This window comes from Drosophila elegans, unplaced genomic scaffold, assembly GCF_018152505.1.
Source record: "Drosophila elegans isolate 14027-0461.03 unplaced genomic scaffold, ASM1815250v1 contig_149, whole genome shotgun sequence".
Classification (NCBI taxonomy): domain Eukaryota; kingdom Metazoa; phylum Arthropoda; class Insecta; order Diptera; family Drosophilidae; genus Drosophila; species Drosophila elegans.
This window is the reverse complement of record NW_024545513.1, coordinates 4,380,938-4,406,313: the sequence shown is the minus strand read 5'-3', so window position 1 is coordinate 4,406,313 and position 25,376 is coordinate 4,380,938. Positions and strand designations below refer to the sequence as shown.

General features: G+C 41.5%; 3 protein-coding genes and 1 long non-coding RNA gene across 5 annotated transcripts; all 4 read right to left on the bottom strand.

Moving 5' to 3' along the window:
- Positions 1-5,923: 5,923 nt before the first annotated feature.
- LOC121467850 lies at positions 5,924-11,379 on the bottom strand. The gene is made up of 2 exons (XR_005977877.1): positions 10,912-11,379; positions 5,924-6,388 (listed from the first exon to the last, which is right to left on the bottom strand). It is a non-coding gene; the product is annotated as an uncharacterized LOC121467850 (long non-coding RNA).
- Positions 7,213-10,290, bottom strand: LOC108136311 (hornerin). Its single transcript, XM_017257407.2, has one exon. The coding sequence runs from the start codon at positions 9,144-9,146 to the stop codon at positions 7,344-7,346; it is 1,803 nt and encodes a 600-aa protein (XP_017112896.1). The 5' UTR covers positions 9,147-10,290; the 3' UTR covers positions 7,213-7,343.
- Positions 11,380-11,753: 374 nt separating the features above from the next.
- Positions 11,754-12,636, bottom strand: LOC108136181 (lysozyme). The gene is made up of 3 exons (XM_017257179.2): positions 12,463-12,636; positions 12,059-12,208; positions 11,754-11,988 (listed from the first exon to the last, which is right to left on the bottom strand). Exons 1-3 carry the CDS (start codon positions 12,617-12,619, stop codon positions 11,843-11,845), a joined length of 453 nt encoding a protein of 150 aa, XP_017112668.1. The 5' UTR covers positions 12,620-12,636; the 3' UTR covers positions 11,754-11,842.
- A 770-nt stretch (positions 12,637-13,406) lies between these two features.
- On the bottom strand, positions 13,407-20,345 carry LOC108136296 (ubiquitin carboxyl-terminal hydrolase 45). 2 transcript variants are annotated; one of them, XM_017257381.2, is made up of 5 exons: positions 20,181-20,345; positions 19,277-19,710; positions 17,845-18,467; positions 16,563-17,782; positions 13,407-15,767 (listed from the first exon to the last, which is right to left on the bottom strand). In XM_017257381.2, exons 2-5 carry the CDS (start codon positions 19,667-19,669, stop codon positions 14,497-14,499), a joined length of 3,507 nt encoding a protein of 1,168 aa, XP_017112870.1. In that variant the 5' UTR covers positions 19,670-19,710; positions 20,181-20,345; the 3' UTR covers positions 13,407-14,496. The 2 variants fall into 2 exon arrangements, with proteins under 2 accessions (XP_017112870.1, XP_041564903.1); XM_041708969.1 differs by lacking the exon at positions 20,181-20,345 and adding an exon at positions 19,792-19,857.
- Positions 20,346-25,376: the final 5,031 nt, after the last annotated feature.

The following is a 25,376-nucleotide window of genomic DNA, read 5'->3' as shown; positions in this document are numbered from 1 at the left end:
AATTAAATATGTTATATATTTAATTATATTATAATAAATGTTATATTCTGACATGAGTAAAAGGACTCTTTAAATTCGAAAAAAGGAAATTATATGTTTTAGTTGATAACCTTTGATAAATTAACACTATAGCTCAGTTGTATTTTTAAATAAAATGATTTAAAACCTGCTAGGAAGTGCACTCTTCGCAGTCATTTAAACGCCTTCTGCCAGTTAATTTAACAATTCAACAATTTAACCATCAAAGGGTATGGCAGAGTAAACTTTGACAATGGCCAATTTGAGAAGTCAGATGTGGGGCTGGAGGTCAAGGGTCGGGTGTCGGGGGTCGGGCATCGGCGGTCGAGGGCCAATCGTCGATTACGAATGCTATCCATGCTCAATGGCAATTTAATGTGCTTCAATGCGTAGAGTGATTTTTTCAAAAACAATCGAAAACCGATTGACCAGGGCAATAAAAGCCATTAAAAAGTACATTAAAAGCGAACCGAACATGAAGTCGATTCAAAGAGAATATTTAGAAAACAATTGGGCTACTTATATGCGTATTTAAGTCCAAAGCGATTAAACTAACATTTAAGCTGACTGATGGAGTAAACAGAGTGTTTAAGCGTTGCAGATTGTAGGGCATCATTTAAATGGCGGTGCTAATTGCAGGCGAATGGCGATATAGCAGCGGGGTCCAATGCTAATGAACCGATAAACAAAGGTTATTTCTGCTCTATATGCTGGCCAGAAACCAAAGTTTTCCAGGCTCTTGCACTCCCCATAATCACAACGCCCAAATACCAATTTGGCAGCATCCTGGCGTGGGCCATTTTGCATTTGCAAAGTGGACATCGAATCAAATCGTTGGAATTATTCCAAGTCCAAGTCCTTTTGAGGCAGTGCCCACCTGGTGTGACCAAATGAATTACCCGAAACTGGAACAGTTCCGCCTCGGTAAATCGGACTGCCCAAATCGATAATCCCCTGTGGGAAATGGAACTCTGGCGATGATTTGGGGCTCAAAATACTATACTAGGCATATTTCCTTATCCAAGGATTTTAACTGTGTTTGTGAGTGCTTTATTATCATTTTTGTAGACTAAAAAAATAACTTAATTTTCAAAATTCAGAGGTTATACAAAATATGTCATATTTAATTAGTACAAATTAAAAGCAAATTTATGATACACTGCCTGTGAAAAGTTTTGTTTTTAAAATGCATAATTTAAACAGAAGGAAACCACCACACTGAGTAACTCCAGTTAAACTACGACTTATTCACCCTATTAATGCGACCCAGATTTAATTTTGCAACACCCGCAATTGAGGCGAATCCGCTCGGTGTAGGACCCTTCCTCAAGTTCCGTGCTCATTGCCCAATTCAGTGCTAACTCAATTTAGTTTACACTCGGTGAGTGCCTTTCTTCACCAACTCCGCCCCGCCCCGCCCCTTTCTCCTGCCACTCCCCCTCGATTCAGCGCCCACTTTCGCAGCCGGAAAGCAACATTGTCATCTACGTGTACATCTACATACAGGAACTGACTGAGTGAATTTTCGTAGGCTGGGAGAACTTTTTGTGTGTGCGCGCCCGAAAATATGCAGCTCAAAGGGAAACCGGTGAAAGTGTAGGAGAAAGTTGAGTGCACGGTGCGGTAGTGTGTGTGTGTGCGGCCGAGATTCTGCTGGGTATTTCTTCGGGGTGTGGAGAAGCTGTTGAAAATTTGTCGTAAATATTAAAATTTCATACGTTTATGCAAATTCACTTTCGACAACTTTACTTCCTGTCGTGCTTTTGGCTTTCACCTTTATTCCACCATCCACAACTCCTCCTGCCGTTACTTTACTCATTGTCGGCTACCATTCTACCTGCTATGCACTGCAACAAATTCAATTCATTCACATATTCTTTTATTTTTATGAAATATATGCATTCCAACAAAAAAAAACTGTGATCCAAATTAATGATTAAATATTAAAAAGTAAGTCTGTGAGTATGAGCCAGAATTTAAAGAGACCCCCTTTTCTCACAGTGTACTCACACACTTACCTGCTGGCATTGTAAAATGAGTTGTCGCTTTATATGAAAATGAACATTTATTAACTTGAAATTACATTACAAATAATTTTCATATTATTGTAATGCACACACGCTCGTATTTGCCTATGAAGAGGGCGTTGGGGCGTGGCACATGGGCGGCAAGTAATAGCCTTGTAATATTTATGTAAATGTGTAACTGTTGCCATCTCCCTCACACCATGAGTATCTCCGTCTCTGTCTGAAACGTCTCTGACGGCTGTCAGTCAGTTTTGCTCTCAATGCCTCTGCCTCTTTTTTTCCTGTCCGCCACTTGCTTATTTATTCATTTGCATAAAATGTTTTAATAAAGATTTTGATTTAATTTTGCATGTGGGTGTGTGTGCGTGGGTGTGGGTATGCTAGCCGAGGGCAGGGACTAAGTAAATGAAATAATTGGCTTTTATAGCGTAAAATTTGTCACATCTTCTATGCAGATTTAGCACAACAAATTAATTGCCATAAAAATTGCCCTACAAAAAGTGAAATTTTAAAATTTAAGCTCGTCTCACCAAATACATCAGCAATGTGTTTACAAATGCCTTTAAGCTAGTTTGGCTTGCATTTTCGAATATCCATTAATTATTGACAGTGCTTAAAATAATATTTCTCCTCCTTTCGCCCGGGGAACCATTCAATCCAATTCCCAATAAACTGAAACACTTATATTTGCATATAGCTCTGGTATAATTTAGTGTCTGCAACATTTTGCCAACCAACCAATTTAAATTCATTGCCGTTTCGGGCGGCATTTTTTATTTTGCGACGCTTTCATTTCCAATTACCAAGCTTTTAATACCCAAATATTTATGGCCATTTTCGCATTGGCATTTCTGCGCATAAATATTTTTTCTCCATAGTTTGCCATACTCTACTCAGAAGCCTCTCCTGAAGCTTAAGGTTTTAGTTGCTGCTTCTCAAAATTTCTTGCTTTAGATTTTTAATTGGCGCCATAAGATTCTAAAGACTTTGTTTTGCCTGCGATTGCATCGTTTTCTTTTATATAGTACCTTAAGAGTGTATTGTTTTTGTTAATAGGTATTAGTATATTTTAAAAATGATGTTATGTTATGATTTTCATATTACGCATATTTATAGCTGATTCAAAAAAAAAAAGAAACAAATAAGCTCGTATTCTGAAGCAAAATAATTCGCCAAAAATATCGCGCATACGCAACGTTGTCCTCGCAATTGCACTTTGTGTCTTTGCATCTTGTTTTGGGTGGTTGTATACTTTAGAAGTTGTAATGATAATAACAACATGATTTTCATATCAGGGCTCAAGCAAAATCGACCTGGCTTTTTGTATATTTTCTTTAACTCGTTTTATATTACCTGTAGATCTAATCAATTCATCTCTCAACATATTTTCAAGTTTTAATTGCTGTCAATGGTTCTTGCTTACTCAACATTCTAATTAACTAAACACAACAAAGCAACGGGTGTACTGAAGTCCAAATATTTGTCTTAAATATCGCGCATACGCAACGTTGTCCTTGCGAATTGCACTTTTTATCCGTACATTTTGCTCCCACTATTCCGTCTTCATCTTTTCCCTTGTTTGTTTAGCCCTGGTGGCTGGTGGAAATGGAACCAAAAAGCATGGTCATGGAATATTAGGGGGCGGAAGAAACAAAACCAGAACCAGAACCGTAAAGGTTGCGTTGCCGGACAAGAGCTGCATACGAAATGCGTTGCAACTGGGCTAAGGGTTATCATTGGCAGGGCGGGGCGGGGCGGGGAAAAGTGTCGGGGTCACCACCCGCCCATTGTTACACTTTCCACTGCTCTGGCACTCTGCTCACGTAACATTCGTATAACTTTCTGTGTATCTGCATTCGCACCTAGCAACGCCCTGTCCCCCTGACAAATATCTATTGTGTAGTATTACGGCGGCCATTGTTTGCCAGTTAGCCGAGAGTGGAGGTCCCGAAAAAAGAAAAATATCAGTTTGGGGGGCAACAAGGAGAACTGCTGTCATCTCAGCTTATTTGCCATGATATTACAGAGCAGGAATTCCATTCAGTACTGCAACGGGGTGCATACTTTTCGGCTGTCGCTTATTAAGCAGAACAGGCCAACAAAGGCGAAATCGCTCCAGCATTCTACGGTATCTGCAGAGCATTGTGATATATTTATTGTGTTTTTCTATGACGACCTATGCCATTGCTTTGTGCAGTTCCCTGCACTCACTACTCAGGGTCAATTAAATTCCCAGAAAATGAGGAATAAATACTACAGAAATGCAATGGAATCTTTTTAATATACTGCTGTTTACCTTAAGGCGCTTTATTAACTTTACTATTTTTAGAGTACTCATTTGAAGGCAACCCTAGTCTCCCAAGTCAAAACAAGGAATACAGAAAATGTAAGTTTATTTTAATAAAAAGTGTTTCGACTGCCGAGTTTACCTTCCCATTTGCCCCCTGCGTTTATCACACACAGAAATAAGCCCCTAAGTTTTTTCCACCTGTCTGAAGGGAAATGAAGAAAATTATTAAAAAATATATATACTATATATATGTACGTATCGTTTGAAAGTAAAATCTCAAATGGGGCGAAACAGGAAGTGGGGTTCGAAGAAACGAGTAGGATGTGGTGGATCCTTTGCTAAGATTGAATTTTAAGCTTTCGACAATGACGACAACGGAAGGATTTGCGCCACGTCCCCGTTTCCCGCCGCAATTTTCCCCGCTTTTCCCGCCGATTTTTTGCGCGTGACTTTGTTTTAGCATTACGCTGTTACAGCTTCCCTCTTCGTGTTTTTATTTTGCCAACATGTGGCAAAATTATTTCCGCTCAAAAATCCACTTCCGGCAGCGTCCCCCATTCATGGCACACTTTCAGTTTTTGGGTTTGTTATTATTTTTCCCTTCAATCGCTCTTTCTTTTTGGAAAATTGAAAAACAGATAGCTTTCCGTTGGCAGTAATTTTCAGTTTTGAACCGAGTGAAGTCCTGCTTGTGACAATGAAGGTTGAGCAGTGAAGGTTAAATTCTCTTCTTCTATTTATGTAATACCAAAATAAAGATTTCTATATTTAGTCTCCAATGCAAGCTTGAATATTGTATATGTTTTGAAATGTAAATAAATAACAAACTTATAAAACACAATTTCTAACACTTTAAACATTGTTTTTAAATTAGCTTAGCCGTGAACTCAAACTATGTTTTTTTCTCACTGTTCAAATTGACTGACAAAAAACAAACCAACTTTATGAAATGTCTGTAAACAACATAAAACAACGAACAACAAAAAGGGCAAAACAAAGTTGCTGCGCCTGTCACATTGTCACAAAAAATGGAATAAACTTTTCCTTTGAAAATGCACGCTCAGATTTGTTTGTGTTTTTTCAATCACCTGTTGCCTGCCGTTTGACGAGGGAAAGGTGATTTTTTTCCAGGACGGCGACTTCCTGGTCCACCGCTCAAAAGGTCATGAGTTGGGGGCCTTAAGCTCAAACGCTCCCGTAGTTTGCGGTGTTTCATTATTAGACAGCACTTAAAACACGCAGGCCAACTACCCGGCGTTTCTTCAACTTTGGCCCACAACTTCAGCGGGTGCGTACCCCCAAAGCGTATACCCCTTGTACGCCCCATTCCCACCGATCTGCCAGACAAGCTATAGACAAAAGCAATTCCCATTCGCCCGCCGCCCATTAATTAGGGGAAACTTGCACTGGTCGGGGCAAAGTGTTCCCCATGGGGGTGTACCCAGTATTTGACTCTCTTAGCGCTCTCTTAAGCTAATAACAGCAGGAGAAAGCTGGAGAGTGTGCACCCTGCACTGGAGACAAGAAGTGTATTTGGTATAGTATTGTGCATTATAAGCCCTCCCTTCAAAGATTTGCTAAGCTTACGTTTATGGTTTTTTTGAGCAGGAATTCTTTATTACAAGGCCCTGAAGGATTTTCTAAGCCTACATATTAAAAAAATTCACAAGGAAGTTACTAGTCCATTTCCAAAATGGGTTATTTGCGTTTATGTTTATTTACTTTTTTGTAAATTTGTGTTATTTGTATTTTAGATATTCAGTGACCATTAGTTTAATATTGCCGCGTTTCATAAAGATGATTTGATTGTCGTTTATACCCAAACTAAGGAACAGCTTAGCTCTTCTCCTGCGCAACTGAGAACAGTTGCTTGCAAAGTGTTCTCAAAGCTCGAACTAATAGGGGAAGGTCCATCCAAACATCCATTCACATGCCGAAACCATTCCACCAACAAGATGTCCAGCTAATTAAAGGCTACTGTGGTTGCTTGGGTCCTTTTAATTGGATTACCTTTCAGCTGAGCACCATCATCATATTTACAAAGGTGCAACACCTGAAAACGAAGAGATAGGGGTTATCATTTACAAGGCCTTGTCGATAAGGTGTCTTTGAATCGTCATTTGAGTGGGGAGAACCTCTCTAGGAATACCCTTCTTATCTGGATTCGCCATGCCCTAAGCCTTATGACCTCGCCACTATCTGTTCGATACTTCATTACCCTCCCACACGACACCACTAACAAAACTAATTATTTGCACGGTCATTATTTATTTGAAATTGTTTTTTTCACTCCCTTTGAGTACTTTAATGACTGTAAATGGGATTAAATTTGTTTTGGCCATATTTGCCCGCTTTGTGTGCGTTTTTGATGTCCCTATCATTTTCGATGCGTTAATAATGCAATTTAATAATTTCCCATAGCTAACTCAGCTGAGTAGTCAAATATAATTAGTAATGTAATAATGTAATGTAAGAAATGTAATTAAAGGCGGGAGCCCAATTTATCAGCTTGGTAATCCAAAAAACAGTGGTTTTAATAAATAAGTGACAAATTGCTGAAGTGGAAAATAAACAAATATATGTGCATTTTTGTGAGACTTTCCAACACTCCCAAATATATACAACTGATTTTTCTTTGGTTTTTCGTTTAACTTAATTTTTTTTGGATTGATGTATTCATTTAATCCCAAAAACAGTATGGAATGAGGACTATATGTTTAACAAATTACAATCAAATTCGAGTCAATAAATAAATGTATATTTTTAGGAGAGTTTTCAACACTTCATAATTTATTTTATTAACCTTTTATTGGATTGATATATAGTTTATTATAGTTGAGAGTTTCAACACTCCACAATAAATACAACAGATTTTTCTTTGGTTTTTCGTTTTTATTCACTTTTTTAAATTTATATATAATTTTAAATGTTTTTTTTGTATACAATAATAAAGCTTTTTTGGGGGTATATAAATACATTGAAGGAATTTTGATGTTGGTCGCGATAGCCTAACCACAATGGGGTCCATGATGCTTTCCATGACCATGTTTTCCATGCTTCTTTTTGCCCTTCTTGCACTTTTCCTTTTCCTTGTCTTGGCCTGCGTTCTCCTTGCCCTTTTCGCAATTTTCCTGACCCCGGGAATGGGATCTCTCCTGATTCTCCCTATGGCAGTGGGATCGGGGTCGGGATAAGGATCGACCGCGACGATCTAGGCCCTCGGCTGGTGGTCCTCCAAAGGGAATGACTGGCGGAGGTCCTTCAGTGGTCGGTCCATGGTGGAAGAGAGGGTTACCGAAGGGTGCTCCTTGATGGGGTCCACGATGCGGTCCGAAATGCAGACCGTGATGGGGAGGCCCAAAGTGGTGTCCACGGTGTCCCGGATGAGGCCCAAAGTGATGTCCATGGTGTCCCGGATGTGGCCCAAAGTGATGGGCATGCGGAGGTCCAAAATGATGCCCGTGATGGCCGCGCCTGTGCCTCATCTGCACTTCACTATCCGAACTGGAGCTGGAACTCGATGAGGAGCTGGAACTCGAGGAGGAGCTGGAAGAGGAGCGCTGCCTCCTACCCCTTCCCCTGCACTTGCCCCTGCCCTTCTTGGCCTTCTTCTCATCCTCGGAACTGGAGCTGGAGCTCGAGCTAGAGCTGGAACTGGATTTGGATCTCTTGCCCATGCACTTCCTCTCCCCCCTCGAATGGGAACCAGAACGGGAGAGGGATCTCTCTACTCGACGGTCATGTGGTCGACACGGGTGGCCATGTCCGTATCCGTATCCCGGTCCGAATCCGAACCCGAATCCGAGATCTCCACGATGGTCGTGCCCAGGTCTAGGCAGCGATCGGCTCCTCCGGCAGGCCGTGGCATTGTCCAGGGCCCACGGCAGGCCCATCCACCGAAAAAACTGCCTCTGATCCTGCCAAGGACTCAGGCAGGACCGCCTGTCGCAGTCAAAGGGATGGGGTCCCAAATGGTGTCCAAAATGGGGTCCACCATGGGGTCCAAAGTGGGGCCCAAAGTGGGGTCCCAAGTGATGGTGATGTCCAGGACGACCATGATGACCATGATGACCAGGTCCATGACCATGTTTGTGGCCATGTTTGCGCCCATGCTTGTGGCCATGCTTGTGGCCATGCTTGTGGCTAATACCATGACCATGACCATGACCATACCTATGACCAATGCCATGGTGGCCACGAGGTCCGCGGCGCCAAGGATTGCGACCCCAGCCGTTGCCGTAGAAGTTGACCAGCTCAGCCTCATCCTCCTCCGACGACGAACTGGAACTCGAGCTGGAGGAGCTGGAACTGGAGGAGCTGGAGGAGCTGCTGTCGGAGGACTCCTTCTCACCCGCCTTATCCGTCTCCTTGGCCAGCTTCTTAGCCAGCTTCTTGGCCAGCTTCTTGGCCTTCTTGCCGTCCTTCTTGGCTTGCTTCTGCTGCTGCTTCTTGGATGGATTGGAGACCTGCTCCTTGTCCTGCAACCTGGCCTCCTCCTTGGCCAGCAGGATCATGGCCTGCTCCAGCATGCGCTGCACCTTGGTCACCTTCTTGAGGGCCTTGGAGTAGCGCTTGTCCGAGGACTTGGCCGGAGCACACCTTACCTCCTGCTCCTTGGGTGCAGGGAGCTCCTCGTCGAACTCAATGTCGCAGTCGAGCAGCTCCTGGGGTATCTGCTCCCGATCCTGCTCCTGCAATTTGGCCAACTCGCTCATCTTGTTTTCTCTCGGCGATTTACCTTCGATGGTGTAATATTGTTTTGGCTTGGATTGTTTCGTTTTTCTTGTCTGTTTTCCTGTTTGGTGTTGCATTCGCTTTTACAAAGCTGAAAGCTTGGGAACTGATGACAACCGCTCGCCGGCCGGCACTTTTATACGCTCCGGGCGTCGGCGTTCGTCGGCACTTTGCGGCGCCAGCAGAGCGGTAAAGCGGCCAACTGGAGGGGCGGTGGTTGTGCGGCAGCGGCAAGGGTAGCGGCAATAACGCCCCAATACTCGAACACTGCAAAATGCGTCGCAGACAAACGGAGAGCCATTGGGGTACAGTGGAACTCCTCTGGGCCAATACGAATCCCCATACAGACACAGAACAAAAAAAACATCGATTTTAAGAAAATGTTCTATACTTATGTAATAATATACTTATTATGCCCTTAAAAATGAGCCATATATATTTAGGAACAAATTACTTAAACATGCTCTCAGCTTAAAGAATCACTTCAGCCTGAAATATTTATCATTAGTAAAATACTTTAAACTTGAATGGAAACATTATAATCATCGACATTTGATTTATTTTTATTATAATGGACATTTAATTTTCTGACCTATTCAATGTTGAAATCTTAGCAAATTTATTTAAAATAGTTACTTAATTTTCCATTTGTGACGCCATCTTTAATAAAATTTCCCTAAAATCTACGATAAGGAAGCTCGCCTGTTGCCGATAGCTTTCTCACGAACACTAACGAAACTGGATTTTGTTTGCACAATTCGCTATCGACTACGTGGGTTTAGCGTCGTTCTCTGATTGTCGGCTAAAAACAAAAAAACAAAACAAAATAAAAGGCAAACAAAGAGCAGAGAATTTTTTCCACTAATTTCGCCATGTGATGAAATAGCCCCAAACCAAAAAAAAAAATATAATAAATATAAATATATAATAGTGATCCAAGTAAATGAAATCGAGTTTATGATGCATTTCCCAAGTTTATGAAAATATCGAAATTGATACAGAACGGTCTGGAAATTATAAAATGTGGAAGCCTCCAGACAATGTTCATAGTCTACAAAGAACCGAATTCACTTTGCTGGATATTTTGGTATAAGGGACCAAGGATCATGTCATTCATTTTCATCTCAAATGGATATCCACAAAATGCTCCACAATCACTGTTCTAGTAATCGCTCTTGCACTTTGTTGATCGCATCATTTGTAAAGATCACTAATCGATATTTATTCTTTTTATTTTATATATATTTTTATTCATTTTTATTAAGATTAGTTGTTAAATCACAATAATAATTATTATTCATAATTTCACTGCACTGCTGATCAACACAAATTTTACGCAACATAGAATATTATATTATTAATATATTTTTAAGATCAGACTTAGAAAACCCGATTTATCTCATAGAAATAATCTATTTATTGTTATTTGCAAGCAAAATAATTTTTGAAATATATTTTTTAATAAACTGTTTAATGGTTCTTACAAAATTATTTTTAAAAATTATTTTACACATAAAATCTCAAGATTTTAATTGGAATACTAATTCTATTTCATCACACTGATTTTATAAAATTCATGTTTTTATAAGAATCCCTCATAAATTTTGTTCACATTTTTTATAAGCATTTTGTGATATGGAAAAAAGTTGAAGCTAGATTTAAATTCACAGATAGACGATATCATATATTTCATTTTTATTCACGTAATTTTCTAAGATAATAGGGGGATTTGGAAAGATTTCATTAGAGATCATTTCAGGGCGGTGCACTTATTTATCAAATGGGAGAATAGGTTTTCATGGGGTCTTGGACTTGAACACGAAAACAAAAAATAAGTATTACACTTGAGTTTTTATTTTGCCTTCAATTTTATCACACCGCAGCTCCACGACTGAGTCCCAAGACCACTTGATCAGCCAAAGCTCGCACAGTTCCTCCGGAGAACCGGTTCGGGGAAGGGAAATGAGTCACATTTATATATATATATATATATGTATTTTTATACGGGGCGGGAGGGTCTTATATAAGGGGTTCAGAAATCAGGGGCAAACACAATATCACATGCCAGTAATTTACATGGCATATACTTCGCAAAGTATATCTATATTGTAATAAAAGAGTGTATCTCTGGCACTGGAATTTTCTTTTCTTGACTTTTCTTATATTCCATATTTTTTTGTTAAATTCTTGGTCAAGTCTTTTTTGAACAAGTTGAAACGAAAAAAACGCTCCGAATCGTTCGGCCGATGTCGCCAAATGAAATCCCACGTTTGTACGAGTCCGAAAGCCCCACGTAAGCTAGATAGTATAGTCCCCCTACACAAAAAGTGAGGAGTGGGGTAATTTCACGAGGTGACTCAATTGCTCTGAAAAGCTAACAAAGTTTTTACGAAAAAGCTGAAGAGCAAAAAGCTTGCTATAACTTGAAAATTAATTTATGTGGGAAAATATAATATAGAGAGAACAAAATCGTAAAAGCTATTTGCATAGTCTTTAATTGATCGTATTTCAAGCTACACAACGGTTACATTTTGTATTAAAATATGCATATGAATACTGATCCACATGAATATTGATTTAAATAATTTTTTTCTAAAATTTTTTTTAACTTAATACTCAAACTAACGACACCGGAAACCCAACAACTTTGTCATTATCAATCCCAATATATTTTTTTTTGGGAATTTTGTAAAGTGATGATTATTTTATTTTTATTATGCTCAATTCAAATACAGATGACTACTGTTGACCCCATTAAATCACTTATTGTTTGCTAGATCCCGCAGATGACCTTAAGATTAGGCAGATTTTGGGTGTTGCGGCAGTAGCGTTGCCAACCATTCCAGTGCCGAAAGCCATCGGATGTCTGGATGCGTTTGGCACAAGCGGCCGATTCCCTAAGATTTTCATCGAGGAGATCTAAAAAATAGAGTGCGACAATAGAGAAAATTACAAAATTATTATGGACATCCTGGAGGACTATTCTGACCTTCGCACTTCACATTGCAGGTGCCACCAGGTCTTCCCTCCAGACAAAACCTGCTGTTGATCTGGAACAACCCGAAGTTGCGTGATCCATTCGGATTCGTGATGATCCTGCTGGTCTCTAATCCACTCTCGTGCTCCAGCAAACAAATCCCTTAGATGGAGAAACAAGAAATCATATAACTCAAACGAACTCTATTTAGTTACTGATTTTTTAATTTTTTAATATTTTAATGATAGCCCCCAAAATAATTTTAAATGTGTTAATAAATAGTTGAAAAATAAAATATTTGTTCAATCAATTTCTGAAAGTTTTTATAGTTTTTACTCATTACAAAGACACAAACTATGAAAATATCTATTTTATCGGCAAATATCTTTGTTATACTGTTTAATTTTTCCACTCACAATTGGAGAGCAGACTGCGTTCAAACCCATGCTGATCGAGCAGTTTTCGGGCCAGTTCGCAGCGCAAGAACCGCTTGGCCGAAGCCACCCCGGAATCAGAGGCTAGGAGCAATCCCAATCCCAGCCAGCACCACAATCCGAACAATGGAGCTCTCATTGTGCGACTGGAGGGAATCGATGGAACCGCCGGAAAACAGAGCTTTGAGCGTCTAGTGCGACGTGACCTTGGTCACCTGCCGCCGGAATGGAATAGGATGAGATGGGGTCAGATGGGATCGCAGATCGACTGATAAGCTGGGAACGGGACTGAAAACATCATCACTCCAGTTCTACTTTATAAAGCTTGCCTCAATATATTGGGATTTGAATTTAATCCACTTAAAATACATATTTAAAATCAATTTTGAATCGTACATTTTATTGTTATTACTTAAAAGACTTTCATTAATAATGTATTTATCACAAATATGTTTTTAATTTATAGCCGAAAAGGTTGATTTACCGTATCATATTTATTGGGTAAAAAATTCATTTACTTTACTTCATACATTAGGCATGCACGCTACATGTAGATGTTTCATGTAAGCTTTGTTGTGATTTTTACATGCATAATGTATTTTTCCCGAAAGTTGCTTTAGGCTTTTACTTTTATTTGTTGAATTATAAAGAAATTTAAGCTTTACCAACATATACTACTCAAGCTTAAATTTTAAAACGAAACCTATGTTAATATGCGTGGATAGTGCCGGATTTTTCTGAACAAGTTGAGCTCTTGCAAATATTTCAAATGAAGTAAAAGTTTCCCAAATGTCTATTTTATATATTTGCTAACCAAACAGGTATTTAACCCGATTTTAAAGTGTTTTACATGATCAGTGCCGCCAATTCCTAACCTTGTTCAAAAACATCCTCTTCGTCGGAAATCGAATAAATCACAAGCGAACTTTTTGCATTCTCAAATCGTTTCTCTCTTTAATATACATGGTTAGTTATCATAATTTAATCGATAGTTAAGCCTAGGTCATAAGATAAACTGTCTTGTATATTTATGTTTCGCTATTGTATAAATCTCTTGTTACCATTTCGTTCGCTACGTAGGTTCAAAACATTTACTTCTCGGCTGAAATTGTAAATATCTAAGTGGGCGGTATGTGTATATGGGCCCGTAATATAGTGTGTATATATAGTAGGTGTATATAAGTTAAGTTACTGCAAAGTTAAGTTTATTGGCAGAAGCGAGCAATTGGTTGTATTTATTTCATTCGTATTCGTTATAACTTATGAACATCAGCAAATAGTTTTTCTCTTGGCTTTATTCCTTCTCGTTTTCCCTTCGTATGTTTTGTTGGTTTGAATATTCAGTTTACGGCGATCTTCTTTAGGGTTTTCCGAGCTTTTCTTAAGTTTATGGTGTTTGTGGTTTAAGTAACGTTCTGTCATAGTTCTGGACAATGTTGGAACCAAGAGAACTTGCAACCAATAAACATTTTAATTTCCCTTTAGTGTCTTTTCGGAAACTACTAATAAAAAAAAACAAATCTAAAACTAAACAAAATCCAAAACTCCTGAAATTTAAAATGAGTGCGCGTGTGTCTTCCTCCGTTTCCTTTAACTAACTAAAGCTTGTCCCAAAAAAGTTAACCAAAATTGTACAATGAATTTTGAGTGGGAAAAACCAAATGCATTTGGCATGTGTGAGTAGCTGCCTTCTCTTTCTCCGCCACTCTGTCTCTTTCTGCGCCATCAGTCCAACCGGAAATGCAGTTTTCAAAAAATTATTAATAAATCAAAGTTGGACTTTTGGGGAAGGGGAGCGAAACTAACAACGAACCCAGCAAAAAAAAAATTGTAATTAATAAATGTATATGTATAGCATGGTCCTAAGCTAGTTGATGGAATAAAACCATCTGTCAGACTCCCCTTCCGGTTAGACTCCCGCGACATGTTCCTATGTTCCTACTCATCACTCATCACTCGTCCTCATCCTAATCCTCATCCTTATACTCATTCTCCAAGGATCTTATCATCGAGGGTCTAGTAGATGCGCTCGTAGAAAAGCAGATACGCCTGGGCCTTCAGCGCCGTGTCCTCGCTGACCTCCTGGACGCGGGAGTCGGACACGTAATACCATTTGCCCGGCGGCGCCTGCACGTGGGCGGCCTCCTCCTGTGGCGTTTGCTGCTGCTGCGGCTGCTCCTCGAGGGGCGTGGCCGGGGCGTTGCCCTCGTCGGAGGTCGATGAGTTACTGCTGGAGTTGGTGAAGTCGTCGCTGTCGTCCATCGCATGCAGATGCATCTCGCGCGCCTTCTCCTTGGCCAGCAGCTCCTCCAGTTTCTTGAGCTGGTCATCGTCCTGGTCAAGCTCCGCCTTGCTGCCGTGCGGCAGGAACTTCCAGCGCTTGTCCTCCGGTGTCACCTTGGGCCGCACCTTCACGTACGCCGTGTAGTGGCCGCCGTACATGCCGCCGGAGTGCTCCACCACGCCGTACAGAGCGTACAGCAGCTTCTTCTGCTTGCGATCGATGTTCGGCAGGTTCTTCACCTTGGAGCCGCAGAAGGCGGCGATGTCCAGCAGATTGGGATAGCTCACCGGGCGCGTCAGCTTGCGGAAGATGCAGCGCGGGCCCAGCTGGAATCGCTTCAGATGCAGAATGAGCACCGCCGGCGGACTGGACACGAGCAGTTGCTTGGTGGCATTGGTGTTCACCGACTTGGCCTTCGGATCGCTGCCGTTGATCCGCTGCGTGCAGCTGTCGCAGCCCACCTTGTTTTGGCCCGTCATCAGCTCCACGGCCGTGAAGTTGTTCATGCAGGACTGCACGGAGCACTCACCATCCTCGCACTGGTAGCGCGGTGCTATCGTGGTGCTCCAGTCCGAGTAGCTCTGCGTGCGCACCCGCTTCGCACGTGCCTGGGCTTGGGCCACAGCCTGAGCTTCGGTTTGGGTTTGGGTTTGGCTCTGGCTCTGGACCTGGATCTGGCTTTGTGGCTGATTCTGTGTCTGGCTGGCGGTAACATCCGGCTGCGCGGTTGCCTCCCCTGCCGCGCCATTGAGTGCGCCGTGCTGCTCGCCACCTCCCACCGATATCTGGCGGATCAGGGATGCCCCCTTCTCGGAGAGCCCTGCACTGACCAGGCTCGCGGGCGCAGAGGCCTCCTCCAGGGCGCCCGATGAGCCCGAAGATCCGGATCTGGAACCCGCATTGTTGTTGCCCGTGGAGTTGGTGTCGTTGGTGTCGTTAGTGGCATTGGTGCTCGTGCTGCTGTTGCTGGCGGTGGGTGCCGGACTAGTGGCGATACCCGAGTCTGGAATGGGTCGCGATCGAAGAGAAAATGGATTAGTCAGAATCATCACCAACTTCATTCAGTCTGAACCTAACTACAAGCAATAATATAAATCATTGTAAATCTATATACAAATACTTCACAATATGTACGGAAATCTTTTGATTGACTGATACTCAAATAAATATGCATTAATGCAGAATACTGACCTAATTATTGGCTTGCCATTTAGGTCGAAATAAACAAATACTACATAAATAAACTTATACTAATTCGCACTTTGCCTAAAAGCATTCTTTTGAATAATTCTAAATCCATACTCATGTAGTTAAATAGTTAATAAAATACTTCCTGCTCAATATACACGTATGATTAAACTAATATTCAAACCCTAACTACAGGCATTAAATTGAATACTTGTTAATCTATATTCAAGTAGTTCACAATACAAAAATCTATTGACTGATAGTGATAGCTTTGTGAAATGCAAGATTATTTGTAAGTTTGAATGCATTTGAAGGTTATTTTTGGGCAATAAAAATTAGTAAATTTATAGTTATTGAAATGTTAGTGGTAACCTAGCTAAATGAATTTAAATAAATAAATCTCTTTATTGACTGATGCTGATAGCTATTGAATTGAATTGAATTTTTGTTGCGTCACTTAGCAAGATTATTTCTACATTTGAATGCACTTTAAAGGTTATTTTTGTAAATTACAAACTTGGCAAATGAATGAAAACAAAACACACCCAGTCAACCAATCATTACTTATTGAAAGGGTAGTAAGCTGAAAGATGCCCGCTCCATCACTCACCATTCTCGTCCTCCTCCAGCGAATCCTTGTCCATGTGCTCCGGCGTGTCGTCGCGCTTCTCGTTCAGCGGCTGGGCATTGCCGTTGCTGTCCGTGTAAAACTTGGCCGAACCACCGGCCGAGGATGCGGATGCGGAGGTGCTCGACGACGCATTGTTGGCCGAGGGCGGAGCTGTGTCCTCCACCAGATTGTCCTCCACATCGGCGTCGGAATGCTCCGAGGTGGTCACGCTGGACGAAGTGGTGTCCTCGGCGGTCTGGTCCTTGGGCTGTTCGGGGCCATTGCTGTCCTGGCCAGCGTCGCCAGACGCGCCCAAGGAGGCCAGCGCTGGGTCCGGCGATTCCGCTGACTTCACGAAACCATTGCCACTGCCATTTCCTCCGCCGCCGCTAGCATTGCCGTTCAGCTTGAGGCTCAGCTTCTGGGCCTGCTTGTGGCGCTGGTTCTTGGCCGCCCGCTTGGCCTTGCGCTCGCGCTCCTTCTCCTTCTTCACCTGCGACTTGGAGGGGCCCAGGGCACCCTCCTGATCGGCGTGCAGGTAGAAGGACGACGATGACGAGGCCGTGAAGTTGACGCTGCCCTCCGTGAACTTGGTGTTGATCGCCGGCTGACTGGCTGCGGTCTGGTTCTGGGCGGAGGAGCTGACGCTGGAGCCGCTGGCCGCCAGCGAAAGCTCCGGGCTCGGCTTGCGGCGCTGCGGCGGCTGGGGCTTCTCCACGGCCACGGGCAGCGACATGTCCAGGAAGTACTCGTGCCGCGAGGACACGCTGTGGCAGTCCTGGCACGTCAGCGTCGACACGAGGAAGCCGCGGAACACTTGCTCTGGGCGCAGGATGCGGTCGCCGGCCTGGTTGCCGTAGATCTTGCATTTTTGTCGCATCACCTCCGACACACTGTTAATGTCCTGGTCCTTGTAGCCGAGGTTCTGCAGTATGACGCGCTGGTAGCGCTTCAAGTCCTCGTTCCGCACACTTTCCAACAGCTGGCGCAACAGCTCGTGGGCATCATGCTGATCGCCGCCCGTGAACTGCGGACACTTGATGCACAGCTTTTCGAAGAGCTTGCTGGGCGTGAACACACTGCCGCCCGCCTGGAGCTCCTCGAGGGCCTGGGCCAAAGCGGCGGTGAGTCCGCCCCAGGAGGAGAGGGTGCCCTTGATCATGGGCAGCTCAATGTCGCCCTTGTCCTTCAGCTTGAAGGTGCCGCCGGGCAAAACGAATCTAGAACAAAGGAGCACATCAGTTAGATCTCGTCAAGTAGGCTTCATGTGGAGTGAACTTACTCCTCTCCCGGCTCCGCCAGTTCCCTTAGCACGGGGAGTAGAAACGGCGTCTGGGCGAGGCACTGCATCACCGCATTGAAGAAGCAAGTGTTGCCCAGATTAGTCAGTCCCCGCACCCTGGGCAGTCGGTCCAGTTCGTTGCGTGCCAACTCCACAGTCGGGAGACGGCTGTTACCATTCGCGGTGGCGGTAGCGGTCGCCGTGGCGCTTGCCAGGGTGCCGCCAATCCTTTTGGCCATTCCTGGCACACTGCTCAGCGAGCCGGCGGGGGATTGTCCCGAGCTGGGCGGCGGTGGCATCGGAATGGCCACCTGGCTGCTCCGAGTTCCTCCGCCAGCGGCGCATGCTCCGCCGCCAACTTCCTCGAAGGATCCGCCCGTCATGGGCACCATGGGCGTAAGGTGCTCCAGCGTGGTCTTGATCTTCTCCTGGAGGTAGGCGATGGCGGGCGGAACGGGCGTGGCGGTGTTGGTGGGCGGCTTCTGGGCCAGCCGCTTGACCAGCTCCACGCACTCGAGCAGGTTCTTGCGCAGATTGGAGCAGATCTTCATGTCGCACTCGTAGCACCAGATGTCAAAGGAGCGCGTGTTCATGGCCAGAGCATGCGAGCCCGAGTGGGGAGTCTGCAAAAGGCAGGATAATGTCCACATAAGTATTTGATTAGGACTATATACAGAAAGACTGTGCTATAAGGTAAGTAATATAATTTACAACGAAATTAATTATAAATGATGCTAGTAAGATTCAAAAACATTACTTTACCTTGAAATTCTAGAACACAAATTATACTTCGAGGACTACATTGATTGATTTTAAAGATAATATTACGTTAATTTAAAATTAACTCATAAAAATAAAACATGTATATGTAGTTCCATGTTTGGTGCTAAAAAACTAAAAATCCTGTTTTTGAAATTTCTCTTTAATTTACCAACGTGTTCGAATCCATTTAGTTCTTAGAATTCGCATGTATTTTGGCTATACTGAAGCTGTTTTTTATACTGTAAAAACATTCATTTCATTCCTAAAGTTTTACCTCAAAACAGAACGGAAGTGAATCTTTGCCTTTGAATTAACAGAAGAACAGAAGAAAGGGAATGATAAATACGATAAATGGAGTACATATTATACAGAATCTGATGGACAAGACAGGATTAATGGAATTGAACATAAAAAACAGGGAAGGCAATTTTTAAAGAGTAATGATAATAATAGAGGCATCATGAATATAGCAGTGTTAAATTTGAAGAGATTGCATGGATATCGGAATACAGAAAACATGAATTCGAATCCAGATTACCCAGAATCTGATGGACAAGACAAGACAAATCGAATTGCTTTTAAAAGATAACTAGATAGAGGTATCATGGATATAAGAATGCTGAATCAGAAGAGGTACCATTGGTATCTCTGTAGGATCTCCTCTGCCCACCTGGTAGTGCTCCAGGGCGTGCTTGTGCCGGGACCTTCCGCACAGTTGGCTGCCGCACTTGAGGCACAGCCACAGTGTGCTGTCGAACTCAAAGTCCCCGGGTTCTCCGGCAGCTGCGCCGGAGGACCGAGCTGCTCCATCTGGGCCGGTCGTCGTCTTGCCCAGCTTCAGGCACTGGGAACACTCGTACAGGAGACCCGTCGGTTTAAGGACCCGCCGGAGTCCGGCCGCATCCACCGACTTCTTGATATGCTGGCAGGTGGCGGTGGTGGGCGTGGCTCCCTCCGCCTGTCCGGCGGAACCAAGTGCATTGCGGTGGTGCAGCTCCTCGTCGCCGGAGTCCGTGGAGCTCTGGTCGTGGTCGTGGCTGTCCGCCTGTCGCTTCTTCACCATGTCGAGCAGCTTCTTGGCCTTGGCCTCCTTGTGGGCGCGCCCTGTAGAGGATCAGAAGAGAAGATCAGGATTAGATGGATGGCAGAGGTTAGTTTGGTTATATTGGTGGGTCCGCTGCTTGCTTTCGAAGTAGGCAATCAGGCTGGATATCTGGGAGCGGGATCGGGACTGCCACATCGTTGTTGTGCTGCTCTCCATCCGGATTCGGGTTCGGATTGACTGACCTTATTCGCTTTGTTTGCTTTGTTGTCTTTCGTCACGTTTGGGTTTTGGGCCCAGGATTTGAGGTTAGGTTTGTCGCCCCGTTGTTAGCCATCCATATTGGACGCCCCGGCTTTGCCCCGATTCCCCCTTGAGATATATATTTCAAAGGCTCTATGTATATGGGCCCCACTTCAGGCGATTTCTCGGAATTTAAAAGGACTCGCAATCAGAACTCTCTCACACACACACACTCAGGCCCCCACACACAGCTGCCTTTTGTTTTCCACAAATTGGTTTGCATTATTACCTTGAGTTCACTAGCTGCAAATTGCGTCTTTATATTATATACGTATTCTTTAAATCTTTACACACACATAAGCCGCCAGAAAGCACCAAATTTCAATAAACATTTTAATTTTAATTTGCAATGGTACGGATAGTAGAGGGGTGTAGAGGTGGTATAGAGGTGGAGAAACATCGATGCCAACATGGATGTCATCGATGTTTCCAAAATATCGGTTATATCGATTTTTACAGAGATTATCAATGTTTATCCGTCCATCTCTCTCTTTTGTTAGTTCGACGTTTCGCTAACATTTCACTGCAAAACTAAACAGCACGCCAATTCACCGCGAGACGTGGAGAAACATCGATGCCAACATCGATGTCATCGATGTTTCCGAAATATTGGTTATATCGATGTTTGACAGAGACTATCGACGTTTATCCGTCTCTAACGATATTTTCTTACAACTGTTAACACAGCACTTGCACGCTGTTAACGTTTCCATTCCATTTCTTGCAAACCCTCTGTTATTATTCTTACATGGCAGGAATATTGAGTGCAACGTGCCTAGATTAACAGTGTGTTAGGTCTGGAGTGGTGAAAACTTACAGAATTTTATCAAGAAACGGAAACAGGGAAAGTCAAATTCTCTTTTATTTTAACAGAGGCAAACATTAACCGACAATATTTTTTTGTAACTCAGCTAAATGTTAGCAATGACTCAAACCGATGCTGGCCTACTTTTTTAAAGATAAGTATATTTTGAATATGGAACTTAACCCCGGTTCCATTCATTAAAATTTAAAGAAAATCGTCTCGAAATGACAAACAGATATTTTAACAAAGATTTTTAGGAAATTAAGCTACAAGTCTTTAAAAGTATGCCTTTTTAATTTAGGACATCGGTGAGAAAAGTTATGGAATTAGAAGTGCTGGTTTTGGGTAATTTTTGTACAAAGCCATTTTTGAAAATTTTAAATTTTATTAAATCGCCCAGAACATCGACCTTTAATTACAGGACAAAATTTGAATGCAGATTCTTAGAAAATTAAACCAAAAAACATAAAAACTTTGCGTTTTTAAAATCGAATATCTGTAAGAAAAGTTATGGAATTATTTGTGCAGGTTTTAGGTCATTTTCCTACAAAGCCATTTTTGACAAAAATTGAAAGGGGTTACATCATTAAAATTCCAAGAAAATCGACTCGAAATCACAAACGAATTTTTTAACGCAGACTTTTAGAAAATTAAGCTACAAGTCTTTAAATAGTATGCCTTTTTAATATAGGACATCGGTAAGAAAAGTTATGGAATTAGAAGTGCTGGTATTGGGTAATTTTTGTACAAAGCCATTTTTGAAAATTTAAAATTTTATCAAATCGCCCAGAACATTTAATTACGGACCAACATTTAATTACGGACCAAAATCTGAATGCAGATTCTTAGGAAATTAAACCACAAAACATAAAAACTTTACCTTTTTAAAATCGGATATCTGTAAGAAAAGTTATGGAATTATATGGGTCATTATTTGGGTCATTTTTCTACAAAGCCATTTTTCGCAAAAATTGAAAGGGGTCACATCATTAAAATTCCAAGAAAATCGACTCGAAATCACAAACCAATTTTTTAACGCAGACTTTTAGAAAATTAAGCTACAAGTCTTTAAAAGTATGCCTTTTTAATATAGGAAATCGGTAAGAAAAGTTATGGAATTAGAAGTGCTGGTTTTGGGTTATTCTTCTACAAAAAACATTGTATTTCTAAAATCGGATATCTGTTAGAAAAGTTATGGAAATAGATGTGCAGGTTTTGGGTCACTTTCCGCAAAGCCATTTATTAAAAAATGAACAATTTTGAACTATTTGCAGCTAATTGAGTTCCAAACGAACTGCAGAATGCTGATACTCACTCGAATTTTTCCCGCTCACTTTGGATTCAGTGATCTCGAGCTCCTCCTTCGCTCGAATGAATTTATGTGTGTACATACAAAGGTTTTCGATCCGACCTTCCCGAGTTCCCCATCTCCCCCCTCGTTTTCGATTTCCCCGAGGGCGTTTCCCAAAGCGCTGGACCAGAAGTACAACAAAAAAGGTCCACTCGACCGACTTAATTCAGCAATCAAAGGCGATGCAACAATAGCGCGAACGGTATATGAAAGAAACTTGAAAGTAAAAACCATATCATAAAGGAAACTTCCAGACATAAAGTCCCTATAATTACCAACACCCCGAACGTTGTAAATGCATCAAAATTGAACCGCCCCTCGGGCAATATTTCATGAAAACACGGCGAAGGCAAAAAAAAATATGAAGAAGGCGGAGTAGGAGGACCACGAGGAGGGGAGGGGGGGAAAGGAGCAGGAGGGGGAGGTGGCGGGAGATGGGACGAATGGGCAACAAAACGTGCATTCAATTTCAGCTCTGATCTTGATCCTAACACTATCTACACTTTATTCGGTATTTTATTTTAATTTTTATTTGCTCAATATTTTCTGTTTATTATTTTGACTTTATTTTTGTGTAGATTAATTTAGTTTATTGCAAGTGTTTTAAAACGCCCCATAAATTTAATATAAAATTCTATTCTGCTCCATTACGACATACTATTTTTTTCAAGTGCACGAAACACCGCCAATATTTTAAGCAATTTGTTCTCAATTTAGTTGTCGCATAGATTTTTCTTTGCTTTATTTTCTGGAATTTCAACTAGGAGTAGGATTCTTGAATGACTTTCCTCCTCAAATTTTTCCCTTATATATTAACGCCTTAGTGTACAAATAAAGCGAACTATTTTCGCTATATATCCATTTTTCTCTAGTATATACCTTAAAAATTTGTTCCCCTTTCCAGCGATCACTCGAAAACACAGGAACTGTGCACATTAGGCCTCATAATAACACCACAGATAATTTTGCACAAAAAGAGATGAAGAGAAGAAGAAAAACCGCATTGGACACGGCAAAAAAAGAGGATGTAGGGCTCCAGGGAGTCGAAGGCAGACTCATGTTCCATCTTACTCTCCTTGAAAGCCTCTACACGAAAAAAATTAAGCACTTTGTTATCACATTTGTACCATAAAGTTATTTTTCCACATTTTTGATCAGTGAATTCTTCATCATATAATTTCAAGCGTGATTTCTTCTTAGCACTGCCTATTTTTAAAGTTTGATTTAAAAAATTTAAAAAAAACACCAATTTACAAATTGGAAAAATTACTTTTCTTAAGTTATTAATATTATTATAAAGAAAGTTTTCCTGATTTTTTATTGTCGTTTAATCTTCAATAAAAATCTAGATATCATCTAATTGTAAAAGGAATGTATTTTCCTCATAGCACTGCTTATGAAATGAAATAAAAATTTTAAGACTTAAAAAAAACACATTTTCAAAAAAATGCATTTCTGATATATTAAGTGCGCAAGAACTCATTTAATTTTTTTAGTGCACTTCTTTTCGCCTTGTGCCCCTCAGATTGCCTTTACAAATTTGCTGTAATGAATATTTCGCAGAAGACGTAAAACGATTCCCGGTTGGCTGCCGTTTTGCTCCCGCTCCATGTGGCTCTGCTCCTCCTGGCTCTCCAGCTCCTTCTCTCCACTGTCCATGGCCCCTTTTCCTGCAACCCCAATCCCAATCCCGATCCCGGATCACCCATCCCGTTCTCATCCCCCTCGCCGCGTCTGTATTCAACCTGCAGCTTATAATCTCCATTATGATGATGGGTCGCATGCAAAGCGGGGCTTAGCTTTCGATTTTGTATTTTGTTCTCTATTCGGTTGTTGGGTTTTATTTTTAAGACTTGTGTTTTATGGATTCAAAGCTCTAGCTCCACTTAGCTGGAATGAGGGCTCAAGAGCTAGGAGATCTGTGAACTTGAGTCATCATACGCGGCGTTAAATGTTGAGTCATAAACCCAGGTAACTCTGAAAATTCAAGAACTTTAAGTGCAATATCTCATACTTTGTTGATTATAAAGAGTTTTTGTTTTGTTCTTAAATTGTAACTTACATTGCAACAAAATAGTTATGGTTCATTTTAAATTTTGTTTCAGTTACTAACTAATAATGTATATTTTGGCCACGATCTATGTTTAGTTGCAATTATATTAATACTATTAATAGAAATTGTCTTTTTGATCTTCGAAATTTGCAATTTGCATCACAAAACAGTCATAATCCCAGAAACCATGAAAAACGCGAGAACTTTAAGTAGAATGTCCCATAATTTTCTGCTTATAAAGAGTTCTGGTTTTCTTTTTGAATTGTCTTGTTTCTTGTTTGTTTTAAAATGTATTTTAGTAACGAATCACAAATCCAGCTAAAAAGTAACAAGCTATTTAAATAATGTCGAGAAAATATAACTTTATTTTTGAACTTCAAAAATTTGTTTACCAATCGATCGCCGAGATTTGCATTACCGAAACAGAGACTAAGAAATATATGAATTTATTCAATGATTGCCTGTTCGGTGTGTGTTCCCATTTTTTCTTGTTTTCAGCAAATTGCATCATAAATTTCGAGGACTCGTCCCCCGACGAATGCTGCCCGCTGTGGCGCCTCGAGGATTGCGTGTATTTAAATCATTTTTCTCCCTGCAGCTTCTGTTTCTGCCCCTTGGTTGCCTTTCATTGTCTTGCACTGTCGGTCTTGCCTGGGAATCCTGGGTCCCGAATCATTAGGCGCATTTCACTCCACATGCTCGGATGCCACAGATGGTTCTGCTTTTCTGCCTTTTCTTACCTGTCCGAGCGGGTTAGTTCAAATGGCCTTATCACCCGAAACCGGCCGTCGCTCTGTTATCATTTAATGAACGCCCCAGCTTCCATTCCCCACACTTATCTTAAGTAAAAGGAAGACCACTCTTCCACAATTTCGGCACTGGGAAAAATAAGGGTCTTTAAACAGAACAGAAAAGTAACGATTCATTTTTTTTGTTTGTCTTTTGCAATGAACCTTTACTGCTTTTACTTTTTGTTTTCAGCTCAATAAAGTTTTTTAAAAAATATTGAACAAACTAAATTTTTTAGTCCATTTCATTCGTTAATCAATTTAATTTTGATTTGTAATCAAGATTACAAATTGCAAAACAAGTAATATTCTTTTACAAATACTGGTATTCTAAGAGACATAAAAGCTAACTTTAATGTATATACAATTTTTTGTTAATAAATACATATAATTTGTTGATATCTCATATACATAAAACCAATTGATAC

Excerpts from the sequence above, each read along its gene's own strand:
- LOC108136311 (XM_017257407.2), bottom strand. The coding sequence starts at position 9,146 with ATGCAACACCAAACAGGAAAACAGACAAGAAAAACGAAACAATCCAAG.
- LOC108136181 (XM_017257179.2), bottom strand. The coding sequence starts at position 12,619 with ATGAGAGCTCCATTGTTCGGATTGTGGTGCTGGCTGGGATTGGGATTG. Across the intron at positions 12,209-12,462 it reads ACGCAGTCTGCTCTCCAATT|GGATTTGTTTGCTGGAGCAC; the intron begins GTGAGTGGAAAA and ends TCTCCATCTAAG. Across the intron at positions 11,989-12,058 it reads CTGCAATGTGAAGTGCGAAG|ATCTCCTCGATGAAAATCTT; the intron begins GTCAGAATAGTC and ends TCTATTTTTTAG.
- LOC108136296 (XM_041708969.1), bottom strand. The coding sequence starts at position 19,846 with ATGTGGCAGTCCCGATCCCGCTCCCAGATATCCAGCCTGATTGCCTAC. Across the intron at positions 18,468-19,276 it reads ACGCCCTGGAGCACTACCAG|ACTCCCCACTCGGGCTCGCA; the intron begins GTGGGCAGAGGA and ends TGCCTTTTGCAG. Across the intron at positions 15,768-16,562 it reads GCTGGAGGAGGACGAGAATG|ACTCGGGTATCGCCACTAGT; the intron begins GTGAGTGATGGA and ends GACCCATTCCAG.